This window comes from Oncorhynchus mykiss, chromosome 12 (genome assembly GCF_057628025.1).
Source record: "Oncorhynchus mykiss isolate SJ-2025 chromosome 12, ASM5762802v1, whole genome shotgun sequence".
NCBI classification, from domain to species: Eukaryota; Metazoa; Chordata; class Actinopteri; order Salmoniformes; family Salmonidae; genus Oncorhynchus; species Oncorhynchus mykiss.
The window spans coordinates 13,991,827-14,014,053 of NC_143033.1; the positions used below are offsets into that span (position 1 = coordinate 13,991,827).

Consider the following 22,227-nt stretch of genomic DNA (forward strand, 5'->3'; position numbering starts at 1 on the left):
ATTCATTGATCTGGCCAAGGCTTTCGACTCTGTCAATCACCACATCCTCATCGGCAGACTCAACAGCCTTGGTTTCTCAAATGATTGCCTCGCCTGGTTCACCAACTACTTCTCTGATAGAGTTCAGTGTGTCAAATCTGAGGGTCTGTTGTCCGGACCTCTGGCAGTCTCTATGGGGGTGCCACAGGGTTCAATTCTTGGACCGACTCTCTTCTCTGTATACATCAATGAGGTCGCTCTTGCTGCTGGTGAGTCTCTGATCCACCTCTACGCAGACGACACCATTCTGTATACTTCCGGCCCTTCTTTGGACACTGTGTTAACAACCCTCCAGGCAAGCTTCAATGCCATACAACTCTCCTTCCGTGGCCTCCAACTGCTCTTAAATACAAGTAAAACTAAATGCATGCTCTTCAACCGATCACTACCTGCACCTACCCGCCTGTCCAACATCACTACTCTGGACGGCTCTGACTTAGAATACGTGGACAACTACAAATACTTAGGTGTCTGGTTAGACTGTAAACTCTCCTTCCAGACCCATATCAAACATCTCCAATCCAAAGTTAAATCTAGAATTGGCTTCCTATTTCGCAACAAAGCATCCTTCACTCATGCTGCCAAACATACCCTTGTAAAACTGACCATCCTACCAATCCTCGACTTTGGCGATGTAATTTACAAAATAGCCTCCAATACCCTACTCAACAAACTGGATGCAGTCTATCACAGTGCAATCCGTTTTGTCACCAAAGCCCCATACACTACCCACCATTGCGACCTGTACGCTCTCGTTGGCTGGCCCTCGCTTCATACTCGTCGCCAAACCCACTGGCTCCATGTCATCTACAAGACCCTGCTAGGTAAAGTCCCCCCTTATCTCAGCTCGCTGGTCACCATAGCATCTCCCACCTGTAGCACACGCTCCAGCAGGTATATCTCTCTAGTCACCCCCAAAACCAATTCTTTCTTTGGCCGCCTCTCTTTCCAGTTCTCTGCTGCCAATGACTGGAACGAACTACAAAAATCTCTGAAACTGGAAACTCTTATCTCCCTCACTAGCTTTAAGCACCAACTGTCAGAGCAGCTCACAGATTACTGCACCTGTACATAGCCCACATATAATTTAGCCCTATCAACTACCTCTTTCCCAACTGTATTTAATTAATTTATTTATTTTGCTCCTTTGCACCCCATTATTTTTATTTCTACTTTGCACATTCTTCCATTGCAAAACTACCATTCCAGTGTTTTACTTGCTATATTGTATTTACCTTGCCACCAAGGCCTTTTTTTGCCTTTACCTCCCTTCTCACCTCATTTGCTCACATTGTATATAGACTTGTTTATACTTTATTATTGACTGTATGTTTGTTTTACTCCATGTGTAACTCTGTGTTGTTGTATCTGTCGAACTGCTTTGCTTTATCTTGGCCAGGTCGCAATTGTAAATGAGAACTTGTTCTCAACTTGCCTACCTGGTTAAATAAAGGTAAAATAAATAAATAAATAAATAAACATAGACTACATACAGACTATATACAGATTATAGAGACTACATACAGATTATATACAGCCTATATAGAGACTACATACAAATTATATACAGCCTATATAGAGACTAGATACAGATTATATACAGCCTATATAGAGACTACATACAAATTATATACAGCCTATATAGAGACTACATACAGATTATATACAGCCTATATAGAGACTACATACAGATTATATACAGCCTATATAGAGACTACATACAAATTATATACAGTCTATATAGAGACTAGATACAGATTATATACAGCCTATATAGAGACTACATACATATTATATACAGCCTATATAGAGACTACATACAGATTATATACAGCCTATATAGAGACTACATACAAATTATATACAGCCTATATAGAGACTAGATACAGATTATATACAGCCTATATAGAGACTACATACAGATTATATACAGCCTATATAGAGACTACATACAGATTATATACAGCCTATGTAGAGATTACGTACAGATTATATAGAGACTACATACAGACTATACACAGATTATATACAGCCTATATAGAGATTACGTACAGATTATATAGAGACTACATACAGACTATACACAGATTATATACAGCCTATATAGAGACTACATACAGATTATATACAGCCTATATAGAGACTACATACATATTATATACAGCCTATATAGAGACTACATACAAATTATATACAGCCTATATAGAGACTAGATACAGATTATATACAGCCTATATAGAGACTACATACAGATTATATACAGCCTATATAGAGACTACATACAGATTATATACAGCCTATATAGAGATTACGTACAGATTATATAGAGACTACATACAGACTATACACAGATTATATACAGCCTATATAGACTACGTACAGATTATATACAGCCTATATAGAGACTAGATACAGATTATATACAGCCTATATAGAGACTACATACAGATTATATGGAGACTACATACAGACGATACACAGATTATATACAGCCTATATAGAGACTACATACAGATTATATACAGCCTATATAGAGACTACATACAGATTATATACAGCATATATAGAGATTATGTACAGATTATATAGAGACTATACACAGATTATATACAGCCTATATAGACTAGATACAGATTTATTACAGCCTATAAAGAGACTAGATACAGATTATATGCAGCCTATAAAGAGACTACATACAGATTATATACAGCCTATATAGAGACTACATACAGATTATATACAGCCTATAGAGATTATGTACAGATTATATAGAGACTATACACAGATTATATACAGCCTATATAGACTAGATACAGATTTATTTAAGCCTATAAAGAGACTAGATACAGATTATATGCAGCCTATAAAGAGACTACATACAGATTATATACAGCCTATATAGAGACTACATACAGATTATATACAGCCTATAGAGACTACATACAGATTATATACAGCCTATATAGAGACTACATAGAGATTTTATACAACCTATATAGAGATTACGTACAGATTATATAGAGACTACATACAGACTATACACAAATTATATACAGCCTATATAGAGACTAGATACAGATTATATACAGCCTATATAGAGACTACATACAGATTATATACAGCCTATATAGAGACTACATACAGATTATATACAGCCTATATAGAGACTACATACAAATTATATACAGCCTATATAGAGACTAGATACAGATTATATACAGCCTATATAGAGACTACATACAGATTATATACAGCCTATATAGAGACTACATACAGATTATATACAGCCTATGTAGAGATTACGTACAGATTATATAGAGACTACATACAGACTATACACAGATTATATACAGCCTATATAGAGATTACGTACAGACTATATAGAGACTACATACAGACTATACACAGATTATATACAGCCTATATAGAGACTACATACAGATTATACACAGCCTATATAGAGACTACATACAGATTATATACAGCCTATATAGAGACTACATACAAATTATATACAGCCTATATAGAGACTACATACAGATTATATACAGCCTATATAGAGACTACATACAGATTATATACAGCCTATATAGAGACTACATACAGATTATATACAGCCTATATAGAGATTACGTACAGATTATATAGAGACTACATACAGACTATACACAGATTATATACAGCCTATATAGACTACGTACAGATTATATACAGCCTATATAGAGACTAGATACAGATTATATACAGCCTATATAGACTACATACAGATTATATGGAGACTACATACAGACGATACACAGATTATATACAGCCTATATAGAGACTACATACAGATTATATACAGCCTATATAGAGACTACATACAGATTATATACAGCATATATAGAGATTACGTACAGATTATATAGAGACTATACACAGACTATATACAGCCTATATAGACTAGATACAGATTTATTACAGCCTATAAAGAGACTAGATACAGATTATATGCAGCCTATAAAGAGACTACATACAGATTATATACAGCCTATATAGAGACTACATACAGATTATATACAGCCTATAGAGATTATGTACAGATTATATAGAGACTATACACAGATTATATACAGCCTATATAGACTAGATACAGATTTATTTAAGCCTATAAAGAGACTAGATACAGATTATATGCAGCCTATAAAGAGACTACATACAGATTATATACAGCCTATATAGAGACTACATACAGATTATATACAGCCTATAGAGACTACATACAGATTATATACAGCCTATATAGAGACTACATAGAGATTTTATACAACCTATATAGAGATTACGTACAGATTATATAGAGACTACATACAGACTATACACAAATTATATACAGCCTATATAGAGACTACGTACAGATTATATGGAGACTACATACAGACGATACACAGATTATATACAGCCTATATAGAGACTACATACAGATTATATACAGCCTATATAGAGACTACATACAGATTATATACAGCATATATAGAGATTACGTACAGATTATATAGAGACTATACACAGATTATATACAACCTATATAGACAACGTACAGATTATATACAGCCTATATAGAGACTACATACAGATTATATACAGCCTATAGAGATTATGTACAGATTATATAGAGACTATACACAGATTATATACAGCCTATATAGACTAGATACAGATTTATTACAGCCTATAAAGAGACTAGATACAGATTATATGCAGCCTATGAAGAGACTACATACATATTATATACATCCTATATAGAGACCGTATACAGATTATATACAGCCTATATAGAGCCTACATACAGATTATATACAGCCTATAGAGACTACATACAGATTATATACAGCCTATATAGAGACTACATACAGATTATATACAGCCTATAAAGAGACTACATACATATTATATACAGCCTATATAGAGACTACATACAGATTATATACAGCCTATATAGAGACTACATACAGATTATATACAGCCTATGTAGAGACTACATACAGATTATATACAGCCTATGTAGAGACTACATACAGATTATATACAGCCTATATAGAGACTACATACAGATTATATACAGCCTATATAGAGACTACATACAGATTATATACAGCCTATATAGAGACTACATACAGATTATATACAGCCTATGTAGAGACTACATACATATTATATACATCCTATATAAAGACTACATACAGATTTAATAGGGACTACATACAGACGATACACAGATTATATAGAGCCTATATAGAGACTACATACAGATTATATAGAGACTACATACAGACTATAGAGAGACTACATACAGACTACACACAGATTATATACAGCCTATAGAGACTATACACAGATAATTTACAGCCTAGAGACTACATGCAGATTCTATACAGCCTAAATAGAGACTACATACATATTATATAGAGACTACATACAGACTATAGAGACTACATATAGACTATACTAAGATTATATACAGCCTATATAGACTACACACAGGTTATATACAGCATAGAGACTACATACAGACTACATACAAATTATATACAGCCTATATAGAGACTATATACAGATAATATACAGCCTATATAGAGACTACATACAGCTTATATACAGCCTATATAGAGACTACATAGATTATATACAGCCTATATAGAGACTACATACAGACTACATACATATTATATAGACTACATACAGATTATATACAGAATAGAGACAACATAGATTATATAGAGTCTACATAGACTACATACAGATTATATACAGATTATAGAGACTACATACAGATTATATACAGCCTATATAGAGACTACATACAGACTACATACATATTATATAGACTACATACAGATTATATACAGAATAGAGACAACATAGATTATATAGAGTCTACATAGACTACATACAGACTATATACAGATTATAGAGACTACATACAGACTATACACAGATTATATACAGCCTATATAGACTACACACAGGTTATATACAGCCTAGAGACTACATACAGACTACATACAAATTATATACAGCCTATATAGAGACTATATACAGATAATATATAGCCTATATAGAGACTACATACAGATTATATAGAGCCTAGATACATACTACATACAAATTATATACAGCCTATATAGAGACTATATACAGATAATATACAGCCTATATAGAGACTAAATACAGATTATATACAGCCTATATAGAGACTACATACAGATTATATAGAGTACATACAGATTATATACAGCCTATATGGAGACTACATACAGACTATACACAGATTATATACAGCCTATATAGACTACACACAGGTTATATACAGCCTATAGACTACATACAGACTACATACAAATTATATACAGCCTATATAGAGACTATATACAGATAATATATAGCCTATATAGAGACTACATACAGATTATATAGAGCCTAGATACAGACTACATACAAATTATATACAGCCTATATAGAGACTATATACAGATAATATACAGCCTATATAGAGACTACATACAGATTATATACAGCCTATATAGAGACTACATACAGATTATATACAGCCTATATAGAGACTACATACAGACTACATACATATTATATAGACTACATACAGATTATATACAGCATAGAGACAACATACAGATTATATAGAGTCTACATAGACTACATACAGATTATATACAGATTATAGAGACTACATACAGATTATATACAGCCTATATAGAGACTACATACAGACTATACACAGATTATATACAGCCTATATAGACTACACACAGGTTATATACAGCCTAGAGACTACATACAGACTAAATACAAATTATATACAGCCTATATAGAGACTATATACACAGATAATATACAGCCAATATAGAGACTACATACAGATTATATAGAGCCTACATACAGACTACATACATATTATATAGACTACATACAGATTATATACAGCCTAGAGACTACATACAGATTACATAGTCTACATAGACTACATACAGATTATATAGAGACTACATACAGATTATACACAGACTATATACAGCCTATATAGAGACTACATACAGACTACATGCATATTATATAGAGTACATACAGACTACATACATATTATATAGACTACATACAGATTATATACAGATTATATAGCCTCCATACAGATTATATACAGCCAATATAGAGACTACATACAGATTATATACAGCCTATATAGACTACATACAGACTACATACATATTATATAGAGTACATACAGACAACATGCATATTATATAGACTACATACAGATTATATACAGATTATAGAGCCTACATAGACTACATACAGATTATATAGAGACTACATACAGATTATATACAGGCTATAAAGAGACTACATACAGATTATATACAGCCTATATAGAGACTACATACATATTATATACAGCCTATATAGAGACTACGTACATATTATATACAGCCTATATAGAGACTACATACAGATTATATACAGTCTATATAGAGATTACATACAGATTGTATACAGCCTATATAGAGATTACATACAGATTATATCAAATCAAATCAAATTTTATTTGTCACAGCAGATGTTAATGCGAGTGTAGCGAAATGCTTGCCTATATAGAGACTGCATACAGATTATATACAGCCTATATAGAGACTACATACAGATTGTATACAGCCTACATAGAGATTACATACAGATTATATACAGTCTATATAGAGACTACATTTAGCCTATATAGAGACTACATACAGTCTATATAGAGACTACATACAGATTATATACAGCCTATATAGAGACTACATACATATTATATAGAGTACATACATACCACATACATATTATATAGACTACATACAGATTATATACAGATTATAGAGCCTACGTAGACTACATACAGATTATATAGAGACTACATACAGATTATATACAGCCTATAAAGAGACTACATACAGATTAAATACAGCCTATATAGAGACTACATACAGATTATATACAGCCTATATAGAGACTACATACAGATTATATACAGCCTATATAGAGACTACATACAGATTATATACAGCCTATATAGAGACTACATACATATTATATACAGCCTATATAGAGACTATATACAGACTATACACAGATTATATACAGCCTATATAGAGACTACATACAGACTGTATACAGCCTATATAGAGACTACATACAGACTACATACAGCCTATATAGAGACTACATACAGACTATATAGAGACTAAATACAGACTATATACAGCCTATATAGAGACTACATAGACTACATACATATTATATAGACTACATACAGATTATATACAGCCTAGAGACTACATACAGATTATATAGAGTCTACATAGACTACATACAGACTATATACAGATTATAGAGACTACATACAGATTATATACAGCCTATATATAGACTACAAACAGACTATACACAAATTATATACAGCCTATATAGACTACACACAGGTTATATACAGCCTAGAGACTACATACAGACTACATACAAATTATATACAGCCTATATAGAGACTATATACAGATAATATACAGCCTATATAGAGACTACATACATATTATATAGACTACATACAGATTATATAGAGACTACATACAGATTATACACAGATTATATACAGCCTATATAGAGACTACGTACAGACTACATGCATATTATATAGAGTACATACAGACTACATACATATTATATAGACTACATACAGATTATAGAGCCTACATACAGATTATATACAGCCTATATAGAGACTACATACAGATTATATACAGACTATATAGAGACTACATACAGACTACATACATATTATATAGACTACATACAGATTATATACAGATTATAGAGCCTACATAGACTACATACAGATTATATAGAGACTACATACAGATTATATACAGCCTATATAGAGACTACATACAGATTATATACAGTCTATATAGAGATTACATACAGATTGTATACAGCCTATATAGAGATTACATACAGATTATATACAGCCTATATAGAGACTACATACAGATTATATACAGCCTATATAGAGACTACATACAGATTGTATACAGCCTATATAGAGATTACATACAGATTATATACAGTCTATATCGAGACTACATACAGATTATATACAGCCTATATAGAGATTACATACAGATTATATACAGTCTATATAGAGACTACATACAGATTATATACAGCCTATATAGAGACTACATACAGATTATATACACTCTATATAGAGACTACATACAGATTATATACAGCCTATATAGAGACTACATACATATTATATACAGTCTATATAGAGACTACATACAGATTATATACAGCCTATATAGAGACTACATACAGGCTACATACATATTATATAGAGTACATACATACCACATACATATTATATAGACTACATACAGATTATATACAGATTATAGAGCCTACATAGACTACATACAGATTATATAGACTACATACACATTATATACAGCCTATAAAGAGACTACATACAGATTATATACAGCCTATATAGAGACTACATACAGATTATATACAGCCCATATAGAGACTACATACAGATTATATACAGCCTATATAGAGACTACATACAGATTATATACAGCCTATATAGAGACTACATACAGACTGTATACAGCCTATATAGAGACTACATACAGACTACATACAGCCTATATAGAGACTACATACAGACTATACACAGATTATATACAGCCTATATAGAGACTACATACAGACTACATACAGCCTATATAGAGACTACATACAGACTGTATACAGCCTATATAGAGACTACATACAGATTACATAAACTATATACAGCCTATATAGAGATTATATCCAGCCTATATAGAGTACATACAGACTACATACATATTATAGATTACATACAGATTATATACAGCCAAGAGACAGCATACAGACTATATAGAGACTACATACAGATTACATAAACTATATACAGCCTATATAGAGATTATATCCAGCCTATATAGGAGATTATATCCAGATTATATAGAAACTATATAGGAGATTATATCCAGATTATATAGAAACTATAAAGGAGATTATATCCAGATTATATAGAAACTATATAGAGATTATATCCAGCCTATATAGGAGATTATATCCAGATTATATAGAAACTATATAGAGATTATATCCAGCCTATATAGGAGATTATATCCAGATTATATAGAAACTATATAGGAGATTATATCCAGATTATATAGAAACTATAAAGGAGATTATATCCAGATTATATAGAAACTATATAGAGATGATATCCAGCCTATATCCAGCCAATATCCAGATCATATACATCCTATATCCAGTTTATATCTAGATTAGAGGTCGACCGATTATGATTTTTCAACACCGATACCGATTATTGGAGGACCAAAAAAAAAACGCTTTTTATATATATATATATTTGTAATAATGAAAATTACAACAATACTGAATGAACAATGAACACTTATTTTAACTTAACATAATACATATATAAAATCTATTTAGTCTCAAATAAATAATGAAACATGTTCAATTTGGTTTAAATAATGCAAAAACACAGTGTTGGAGAATAAAGTAAAAGTGCAATATGTGCTATGTAAAAAAAGCTAACGTTTAAGTTCCTTGTTCGGAACATGAGAACATTTTAAAGCTGGTGGTTCAATATTCCCAGTTCTTCAATATTCCCAGTTATTAAGTTTTAGGTTGTAGTTATTATAGGAATTATGATGTGTCTACTATTTCTCTCTATACTATTTGTATTTCATATATACCTTATTGGATGTTATTGGATGACTATTGGATATTCTTATAGGCACTAGTATTGCCAGCCTAATCTCGGGAGTTGATAGGCTTGAAGTCATAAACAGCGCTGTGCTTCAAGCATTGCTAAGAGCTGCTGGCAAACGCAGTAAAGTGCTGTTTGAATGAATGCTTACGAGCCTGCTGCTGCCTACCACTGCTCAGTCAGACTGCTCTATCAAATATCAAATCATAATTATAATATAATATAATAAACACAGAAATACGAGACTTAGGTCATTAATATGGTCAAATCCGGAAACGATCATTTCGAAAGCAAAACGTTTATTCTTTCAGTGAAATACGGAACCGTTCTGTATTTTATCTAACGGGTGGCATCCCTAAGTCTAAGTTATTCCTGTTACATTGCACAACCTTTAATGTTATGTCATTATTATGTATAATTCTGGCAAAATAGTTCGCAACGATCCAGGCTGCCCAAACTGTTGCACATACCCTGACTCTGCTTGTAATGAACGCAAGAGAAGTGACACAATTTCCCCTGGTTAATATTGCCTTCTAACCTGGATTTCTTTTAGCTAAATATGCAGGTTTAAAAATATATACTTCTGTGTATTGATTTTAAGAAAGGCATTGATGTTTATGGTTAGGTACAGTCGTCCAACGATTGTGATTTTTTCGAGAATGTGCTTTTGTTAGATCATCACCCATTTGGCGAAGTAGGCTGTGATTCGATGATAAATTAACAGGCACCGCATTGATTATATGCAACACTGAACAAGCTAGTTAACCTAGTAATATCAACCATGCGTAGTTAACTAGTGATGCAAGCCTGTGACCAGTGCTTGAGACGCTCTGTGGCGCCAAACACAATTCGCTTGAATCACTTCAAAATGTACCTGCGTGAGAAACAGCTAGAAAGGTACGTTATCTTGTTTGTTTGACTAACGTTAGCTAGCCAATTACATAAGCTAGCTATAACCTAAAAACTATTCTAGCATCATTCAGATCTATTATTTTGCTGCCACAATTTGTAACGGCAATTAGCTATCCAAGTATAGCTGATTAGCTATCAACAAGTATGTTGATGATAGACACATAGTTAACTAATATTACTATTCTAACAAGTTAGCTAGCTAGTTTGTTTGGAACTGTATCAAGTGCTAGCAAGATAGTTACATTTATCTGTCTTTGGTTTGATTTCTTTTTCTCAGATGAGTTTATTGAAATATTTCCAGCCACAGCAGCGAAAGGTGGAGTAGGGACAAGAGTGTCAGGTAACGTTAACTTAGCTAGCTAACGTCAAATCAGCCTGAAATAACTTTCTTTAGTTAGGCAACTCTTTAAAAGCATAAGCTATCATTTTTATAATAGGGTGTATGGCTTACTTTACAAGACAGAGAAGAGGCAGAATCCCGGGAGTGAGGTAGGGATGTATGAGGGACAGAATGGAGCAGAAGAAAGGAGAGAGCCAGGAGTGGAGACAGAAGGAGAAAAGGAGAAGAGAGCAGAGAGAAGGAGAGAGCCAGGAGTGGAGACAGAAGGAGAAAAGGAGAAGAGAGCAGAGAGAAGGAGAGAGCCAGGAGTGGAGACAGAAGGAGAAAAGGAGAAGAGAGCAGAGAGAAGGAGAGAGCCAGGAGTGGAGACAGAAGGAGAAAAGGAGAAGAGAGCAGAGAGAAGGAGAGAGCCAGGAGTGGAGACAGAAGGAGAAAAGGAGAAGAGAGCAGAGAGAAGGAGAGAGCCAGGAGTAGAGACAGAAGGAGAAAAGGAGAAGAGAGCAGAGAGAAGGAGAGAGCCAGGAGTGGAGACAGAAGGAGAAGAGAGCAGAGAGAAGGAGAGAGCCAGGAGTGGAGACAGAAGGAGAAGAGAGCAGAGAGAAGGAGAGAGCCAGGAGTGGAGACAGAAGGAGAAGAGAGCAGAGAGAAGGAGAGAGCCAGGAGTGGAGACAGAAGGAGAAAAGGAGAAGAGAGAAGGAGAGAGACAGGAGTAGAAACAGAAGGAGAAAAGGAGAACAGAGCAGAGAGAAGGAGAGAGCCAGGAGTAGAGACAGAAGGAGAAAAGGAGAAGAGAGAAGGAGAGAGCCAGGAGTGGAGACAGAAGGAGAAAAGGAGAAGAGAGCAGAGAGAAGGAGAGAGCCAGGAGTTGAGACAGAAGGAGAGAGCCAGGAGTGGAGACAGAAGGAGAAAAGGAGAAGAGAGCAGAGAGAAGGAGAGAGCCAGGAGTTGAGACAGAAGGAGAGAGCCAGGAGTGGAGACAGAAGGAGAAAAGGAGAAGAGAGCAGAGAGAAGGAGAGAGCCAGGAGTTGAGACAGAAGGAGAGAGCCAGGAGTAGAGACAGAAGCAGAAAAGGAGAAGAGAGCAGAGAGAAGGAGAGAGCCAGGAGTGGAGACAGAAGGAGAAAAGGAGAAGAGAGCAGAAAGAAGGAGAGAGCCAGGAGTAGAGACAGAAGGAGAAAAGGAGAAGAGAGCAGAAAGACGGAGAGAGCCAGGAGTGGAGACAGAAGGAGAAAAGGAGAAGAGAGCAGAGAGAAGGAGAGAGCCAGGAGTAGAGACAGAAGGAGAAAAGGAGACGAGAGAAGGAGAGAGCCAGGAGTGGAGACAGAAGGAGAAAAGGAGAAGAGAGCAGAGAGAAGGAGAGAGCCAGGAGTGGAGACAGAAGGAGAAAAGGAGAAGAGAGCAGAGAGAAGGAGAGAGCCAGGAGTGGAGACAGAAGGAGAAAAGGAGAAGAGAGCAGAGAGAAGGAGAGAGCCAGGAGTAGAGACAGAAGGAGAAAAGGAGACGAGAGAAGGAGAGATCCAGGAGTGGAGACAGAAGGAGAAAAGGAGAAGAGAGCAGAGAGAAGGAGAGAGCCAGGAGTGGAGACAGAAGGAGAAAAGGAGAAGAGAGCAGAGAGAAGGAGAGAGCCAGGAGTGGAGACAGAAGGAGCAGAGAGAAGGAGAGAGCCAGGAGTGGAGACAGAAGGAGAAGAGAGCAGAGAGAAGGAGAGAGCCAGGAGTGGAGACAGAAGGAGAAAAGGAGAAGAGAGAAGGAGAGAGACAGGAGTAGAGACAGAAGGAGAAAAGGAGAACAGAGCAGAGAGAAGGAGAGAGCCAGGAGTAGAGACAGAAGGAGAAAAGGAGAAGAGAGCATAGAGAAGGAGAGAGCCAGGAATAGAGACAGAAGGAGAAAAGGAGAAGAGAGCAGAGAGAAGGAGAGAGCCAGGAGTTGAGACAGAAGGAGAGAGCCAGGAGTGGAGACCGAAGGAGAAAAGGAGAAGAGAGCAGAGAGAAGGAGAGAGCCAGGAGTTGAGACAGAAGGAGAGAGCCAGGAGTAGAGACAGAAGCAGAAAAGGAAAAGAGAGCAGAGAGAAGGAGAGAGCCAGGAGTTGAGACAGAAGGAGAAAAGGAGAAGAGAGCAGAAAGAAGGAGAGAGCCAGGAGTAGAGACAGAAGGAGAAAAGGAGAAGAGAGCAGAAAGACGGACAGAGCCAGGAGTGGAGACAGAAGGAGAAAAGGAGAAGAGAGCAGAGAGAAGGAGAGAGCCAGGAGTAGAGACAGAAGGAGAAAAGGAGACGAGAGAAGGAGAGAGCCAGGAGTGGAGACAGAAGGAGAAGAGAGCAGAGAGAAGGAGAGAGCCAGGAGTGGAGACAGAAGGAGAAGAGAGCAGAGAGAAGGAGAGAGCCAGGAGTGGAGACAGAAGGAGAAAAGGAGAAGAGAGAAGGAGAGAGACAGGAGTAGAAACAGAAGGAGAAAAGGAGAACAGAGCAGAGAGAAGGAGAGAGCCAGGAGTAGAGACAGAAGGAGAAAAGGAGAAGAGAGAAGGAGAGAGCCAGGAGTGGAGACAGAAGGAGAAAAGGAGAAGAGAGCAGAGAGAAGGAGAGAGCCAGGAGTTGAGACAGAAGGAGAGAGCCAGGAGTGGAGACAGAAGGAGAAAAGGAGAAGAGAGCAGAGAGAAGGAGAGAGCCAGGAGTTGAGACAGAAGGAGAGAGCCAGGAGTGGAGACAGAAGGAGAAAAGGAGAAGAGAGCAGAGAGAAGGAGAGAGCCAGGAGTTGAGACAGAAGGAGAGAGCCAGGAGTAGAGACAGAAGCAGAAAAGGAGAAGAGAGCAGAGAGAAGGAGAGAGCCAGGAGTGGAGACAGAAGGAGAAAAGGAGAAGAGAGCAGAAAGAAGGAGAGAGCCAGGAGTAGAGACAGAAGGAGAAAAGGAGAAGAGAGCAGAAAGACGGAGAGAGCCAGGAGTGGAGACAGAAGGAGAAAAGGAGAAGAGAGCAGAGAGAAGGAGAGAGCCAGGAGTAGAGACAGAAGGAGAAAAGGAGACGAGAGAAGGAGAGAGCCAGGAGTGGAGACAGAAGGAGAAGAGAGCAGAGAGAAGGAGAGAGCCAGGAGTGGAGACAGAAGGAGAAGAGAGCAGAGAGAAGGAGAGAGCCAGGAGTGGAGACAGAAGGAGAAAAGGAGAAGAGAGAAGGAGAGAGACAGGAGTGGAAACAGAAGGAGAAAAGGAGAACAGAGCAGAGAGAAGGAGAGAGCCAGGAGTAGAGACAGAAGGAGAAAAGGAGAAGAGAGAAGGAGAGAGCCAGGAGTGGAGACAGAAGGAGAAAAGGAGAAGAGAGCATAGAGAAGGAGAGAGCCAGGAATAGAGACAGAAGGAGAAAAGGAGAAGAGAGCAGAGAGAAGGAGAGAGCCAGGAGTTGAGACAGAAGGAGAGAGCCAGGAGTGGAGACAGAAGGAGAAAAGGAGAAGAGAGCAGAGAGAAGGAGAGAGCCAGGAGTTGAGACAGAAGCAGAAAAGGAGAAGAGAGCAGAAAGAAGGAGAGAGCCAGGAGTAGAGACAGAAGGAGAGAGCCAGGAGTGGAGACAGAAGGAGAAAAGGAGAAGAGAGCAGAGAGAAGGAGAGAGCCAGGAGTAGAGACAGAAGCAGAAAAGGAGAAGAGAGCAGAGAGAAGGAGAGAGCCAGGAGTGGAGACAGAAGGAGAAAAGGAGAAGAGAGCAGAGAGAAGGAGAGAGCCAGGAGTAGAGACAGAAGGAGAAAAGGAGAAGAGAGCAGAGAGAAGGAGAGAGCCAGGAGTGGAGACAGAAGGAGAAAATGAGAAGAGAGTAGAGAGAAGGAGAGAGCCAGGAGTGGAGACAGAAGCAGAAAAGGAGAAGAGAGCAGAGAGAAGGAGAGAGCCAGGAGTAGAGACAGAAGCAGAAAAGGAGAAGAGAGCAGAGAGAAGGAGAGAGCCAGGAGTAGAGACAGAAGCAGAAAAGGAGAAGAGAGCATAGAGAAGGAGAGAGCCAGGAGTAGAGACAGAAGCAGAAAAGGAGAGAAGGAGAAGAAAGAGGAGTAGATAAAAGGAGAGGAAAGGAGGAGTAACGCCAAGTAAGCACCACCGGCAACCCGGATGGGACCACAGACACACATGCGCGCAGACACGTGCACACACGCACACAGACACACATGCGCGCAGACACGTGCACACACGCACACAGACACACACACAATATTCTCCGGTGTTGGTTTGTTTGACAAGCAGTCCTGACCTGACGGTGCCCTCTGAGACGCCGGGCACAGATAGGGTGACGTCCAGGGGTAGCTGGCACTGCCCTCTGAGGACGGTCATCATGCAGAGAGCTTCCACCTCACTGCGGGGGGCGTTGACCGAGGCACAGCCCAGGTAGGTCAGCTTATTGAAGACCACACTGTCCTCGTCTGGGATGGGTGTACTGGGGCTGCACTCCGATGATGACTCATCCCCTGTGGAAGTCAAAGGTCACATAGAGAGGGTCTAGTGAGAGGGAGAGACATCAGATTAACCCTGAATCCAAAATCTAACCGTAGACCCTACCCCTAGGACATTGGCTATACAGAATTGATATTTCCACCCAGCCAATCAGAAGACAAGATGAAGCTATTACCGAGGTTCTGACATCTATCCAATCCTCTGATATCTACAGAAGTGTCTAAGGTGTAGAGGGGCCCATTCAATACAGCCAGCTGGAGATTATTATTTTGCGTTAAAAAAAACACTCCAGGCCACTCTTGAATGTCTAGAAATAGATAGATTACCATGTGCAAATGATCATGGATCTATACATGTTCCAATATGAGCACTTTTTCTTGACCACAAATAGATTTTGACAAACAAATCCGTAAAAAAATGAATCTGCTGAATTTCGAAACCCCGATATGGCCCTTGAGCCAAAACATTTCCCTACCCCCGGTGTAGGGGTTGATTTGGTATCCTTGCTGTGACTCACCGCGGTATGATCGTTCATTTAGCTCGCTCTCCTGTGCACCTTGTGCGGATTGGACGGGCAGAACCATCTCAACTTTTGGCAGGGTGTTGAGGGGGTCGCTGAGGGGGTCAGGGCACGGTTGGGGCACGGACTGGGGTGGTACTGCTGTGGTGGGCTGGGACACATGGTCCCCCCCTCCCACCTGGTCTCCCCAGCCACCACCGCCACCGCTCAGAATCTGATCAGCTACAGAGGGGTCCATCAGAACATCCTCCAGCTCCTTCTGCAACTGTTGCTCACTGCCGTTTCCCACAATCTGTCACACACACACAGACACACACACACACACAGACACACAGACACGGTCAGGCGGGTGGATGCACACAAACAGACAGAGAATCCCAGAGGCAGACACACACACACAGATGGGGAATACGGTCAAAATACAAGGTTATTATCATTCATCAAGCTACCTAAGAAACAGTTAATTAACCTCAGTAACCTTTTTCCTCCCCAATTACCTGAATGGCTAGGTTTAACATGTTACACTGAATGGCTAGGTTTAACATGTTACACTGAATGGCTAGGTTTAACATGTTACACTGAATGGCTAGGTTTAACATGTTATACTGAATGGCTAGGTTTAACATGTTATACTGAATGGCTAGGTTTAACATGTTATACTGAATGGCTAGGTTTAACATGTTATACTGAATGGCTAGGTTTAACATGTTATACTGAATGGCTAGGTTTAACATGTTATACTGAATGGCTAGGTTTAACATGTTATACTGAATGGCTAGGTTTAACATGTTACACTGAATGGCTAGGTTTAACATGTTATACTGAATGGCTAGGTTTAACATGTTACACTGAATGGCTAGGTTTAACATGTTATACTGAATGGCTAGGTTTAACATGTTACACTGAATGGCTAGGTTTAACATGTTATACTGAATGGCTAGGTTTAACATGTTATACTGAATGGCTAGGTTTAACATGTTACACTGAATGGCTATGTTTAACATGTTATACTGAATGGCTAGGTTTAACATGTTACACTGAATGGCTAGGTTTAACATGTTATACTGATCTTGAGATTCTCTCCAAGTGATTGACAAGGGATTTATCAAACGGAGGAAGTAACAAGTGATTAGATTAGATTAGTATGTGAATTAATTTAGCATTGTGAATCCAATAGATCACTAAAAGTGGGTTAACACGTGTCTAGATACTACTTCTGGTATGTCTGTTTATAAATTGTAGCCTATCGAAGAAGAGAAAGCACATTCTCACTATCTACAGGTGCCAAGTTCATCGAGCTGACAGACGCTAAGCAAAAGAGGACATTACAGTAACAGAGGGGCACAAAAACTGCAACACCAACTAGTGAAGACTGCGAAGCATAGTCCTCAGCCTACAGCAGAAGCCTAACAGCGCATCACACCCTAAAGTGGCAGACAAGGCTACTCAGGAGGGGTGGCTGGGTGACTGGGGGTCTGGCCCGAAAGCCCGGGACTGATAGCTAGAACAAGATCTTGCTCCAGAGCAACTGAGCTAGCTGCTACGTCCTCAAAAGACAATCTAGGGCAATCAAATCATTCAATAGCCAATCAAAAACACTTAAGAGCCTCACCGAGCACAGACAGTGTCACCACAGAATCACAGCACAGAGAGGGAGAGAGAGAGATAAACTGACCTTAAAGCTGACCCCTTCCTCAGAAATCACCTGCGTAGCAAACAACACATTTAGACACAATGTGCTACATACCTCTTACCTAGTGGGCTTGGGGAGAAGTGACTAACAGGGAAGTTTATTTTCACATCAATTCTGCTGATTAATAGATATGGTGATGATGTGTACAGTTGGAGTTGAAACTTGTGAGTTTAAATTTTAACATTCCTTAGGCTAGTCTAAATATCTTCTACCTCAACCAAAGGAAATTGAGTAGACTGAGTAGCCTGCCCCTGAATAGCTGGGTATAGTAATTTCAGTAGGCCACTAGCGCCACCTGTTGGTGACTTCAAAGCACTACATTATCACAAGATGGGTCTGTCCAGAGGCACCAAGTAAAGTAAAACATTTAAGGGGAAACTAACATTAACATAAATGTTAACAAACATATATATACGCACACATACACTTATTATGTATGTATATTACGTGTGTGTGTGTGTGTGTATGTATAGTGTGTGTGTGTGTGTATGTATATATATATAAATATATAGACAGTGGGGCAAAAAAGTATTTAGTCAGCCACTAGTTTGCAAATAAATTCATAAAAAATCCTACAATGTGATTTTCTGGATTTTTTTTCTCATTTTGTCCGTCATAGTTGAAGTGTACCTATGATGAAAATTACAGGCCTCTCTCATCTTTTTAAGTGGGAGAACTTGCACAATTGGTGGCTGACTAAATACTTTTTTGCCCCACTGTACATAGACTACAGTGTATTCATGTTTATTTACAGTACATCATTGGCTTCCTCTCCTCTTAATGGATGTGCTGTACTGACATTGTAAATATAGGCTAATGAAAATGTACTGTAGGCTAGTTTTCCCTTTGACAGCATAAAATGGTACAGACCCACATTAACAGTAAGGCTGGCACAACTGCTGTATAACCATGTAACCGACAGTTATGGATAAAATAATCAGCATAACCCCCCCAAAAAAACATTATCTCTAACCCCCCCCCCCCCCCCCCCCACACCCAAAGAACTGCTAGCTGAAGACGGGATGGTTGGTCATTGGTGCGGTTGAGTCCGTTTCTGCGATAATATGGACTCGTACCAACATGATGAAACTTTGTTGACCCTTGCTGAAACAAGCAAGGTGTTGTAGCAAACGATGAATAGAATGGGCTTGGAACATCTAACCATGGCAATTTGACTGGTAAACTCATAGGTACACTCGCAATAGCCGCCTGGTATTGTGATGCAATCATTTCCATGGTAATGGAGAATTTCATTTCATTTTAACTGATGTGGCTCATGCAATGGAATGTATATTTTGTAATGTCAGTTGAGTTGAGTGGTGCATCTGCAGTAGCTCGTGAGGGACTTAGGGGCCAAGAAAAATCTATTCAGCCTCCTGAGGTTGAAGAGGCGCTGCTGTTGCACCTTCTTCACCACGCCGTCTGTGTGAAGTGACCATTTCAAGTTGTCACTGATGTGCATGCAGAGGGACTTGTGGAATCATTTCCAAAACTCTCAAATGTGATGATTTGGTGCCTCTAGGGCAATTCAGACAGCTCATTTTTATTTATCCGTTATTTTACCAGGTGAGTTGACTGAGAACACATTCTCATTTATAGCAATGACCTGGGGAATAGTTACAGGGGAGAGGAGGGGGATGAGTGAGTCAATTGTAAACTGGGGATGATTAAGTGACCATGATGGTATGAGGGCCAGATTGGGAATTTAGTCAGGACACCGGGGTTAACAGACTGGCACCCAGGCTAAAGGTGAAAGGTTGTGAGTGAATTAGATCCGGGCACGTTAGAGTTCTGTCCACTCACCTAGGTACTCTTTCTTTTGTCTTACCTTCAGTCCTGTCTTTTCGTCATCGCTACCGTTATTAATGGAGGAGCCTGGGGTGTCGTCCCCCAGCCGCGACACCAGCACAAAGTCCTCACTGTTCAGGGTGGACACTGAGTCAGACGACACGCTAATTTTCCCCACCAAGGCCTTGTCATCCATGACAGCTAAACCAAACCAGACGCATGAATGGAGGGGAAATGAGTAAAATCACCTAGAAAGGAAAAGGAAAAACAAAAATAAAAGTAATGATGAAATGAGGCCGATATTGTGAATAGCATTTATTATTTAACCTCAAGAAAAACGGTAGGGAAGTATCAAGAACTCCTACAGGGAGCATTGAGGTTGAGCTTGTGCAGTTACACATAAGCACCTGATGGTGGCAACAGTGAGCTAGTTATTTTGTTGAAATAAAAGGAAAAGGACAGTTTGAGAGAGAGAAGGAAGGATAAAGGCAGAAAGAGGGAAGTGGATGAGAAATGGAGAAAGAAAGCAGAGAGAGGGAAGAAAATAAGATCCATATTTTGCATTAAAAGTTGAGTCATTCATTTCAGTAAAGTATAATATAAAACTTGTCATCTGCAAAGTAAGAGAACGCAAGGTAAAGTTTTAGCCATGGTGCTGCAAAATCAAGTGTGGATATGAGGGAGGTAAGCTGGGACATGGGCGGGGCACGCCTCTAGGTGCACTTGTCAGAAACATCCCCTCCATCACAGTAGTTTTTATTTTATTTAACCTTTATTTAACCAGGCAAGTCAGTTAAGAACAAATTCATATTTACAATGACAGGCAGAACGACAGATTTGTACCTTGTCAGCTCGGGGATTTGAACTTGCAACCTTTCGGTCACTAGTCCAACTCTAACCACTAGGATACCCTGTCCTAATGCAGGACTGTTCAAAAGCAGCAGCACTGTGGAATACTATTCGAGAAGGTCCTTCACACTCATTTCCTAGGAGGCAAAGGTCCAGATAGATGTTTTAATTTATCGGTGTAGTTAACAAAAAAGACCTACAGTACCAGTCAAAATGTTTTACTATTTTCTACATTGTAGAATAATAGTGAAGACATCAAAACTATGAAATAACATATATGGAATGTATTTTATATTTGAGATTCTTCAAAGTAGCCACCCTTTGGCTGACTTGCCTAGTTAAATTAATGTTTCATTTGCCTTGATGACAGCTTTGCACATCCTTGACATTCCCTCAACCAGCTTCATGAGGTAGTCACCTGAATGCATTTAAATGAACAGGGCTGCGGTATGACCGTATTACCGCCACACCGGCGGTCACGAGTCATAAAGGCAGGTAAATTCCACATAACCATTTAGCCACGGTAATTAGGCTTCTCCAAGCTCTGATGCTGCTGATGGTCATTAGTATCCTACCAAACTTGTTAACTGCCTGGTACTCAGCACTCTATTGTCCCTCTAATGACGCTGACATCAATGCAAATGCAATAGAAATCTAATCAAACACTTCATGAAAGCTCATGTTGCACAACATTTCTATAGGCTATGTAATTGCGGGAGAAAACAGAGTGATGGCCTCTTAAAAAGAGGAGACTTCTATCAGCTTTCTATAGGCTAGGCCTACTATAGTTATTTCTCAACTTTCCT

General features: G+C 38.6%; 1 protein-coding gene across 4 annotated transcripts in view; it reads right to left on the reverse strand.

The window, feature by feature from the left end:
- Positions 1–22,227, reverse strand: part of LOC110536788 (rab GTPase-activating protein 1) — a 212,942-nt gene that overhangs the window by 180,235 nt on the left and 10,480 nt on the right. For 2 of the 4 annotated variants that reach the window (XR_016484881.1, XM_036936954.2), the window contains exons 2-5: positions 20,613–20,820; positions 18,767–18,796; positions 17,089–17,383; positions 16,372–16,585 (exon numbers count right to left, since the gene is read on the reverse strand). Coding sequence is in view for 2 of the 4 variants with exons in the window: in XM_036936954.2 (XP_036792849.2) it covers positions 16,372–16,585; positions 17,089–17,383; positions 18,767–18,796; positions 20,613–20,768 (695 nt within the window). In the remaining 2 variants the exon portion in view is untranslated. The remainder of the gene's footprint in view (positions 1–16,371; positions 16,586–17,088; positions 17,384–18,766; positions 18,797–20,612; positions 20,821–22,227) is intronic. The other 2 variants (XR_016484882.1, XM_036936955.2) reach the window with 1 other exon arrangement.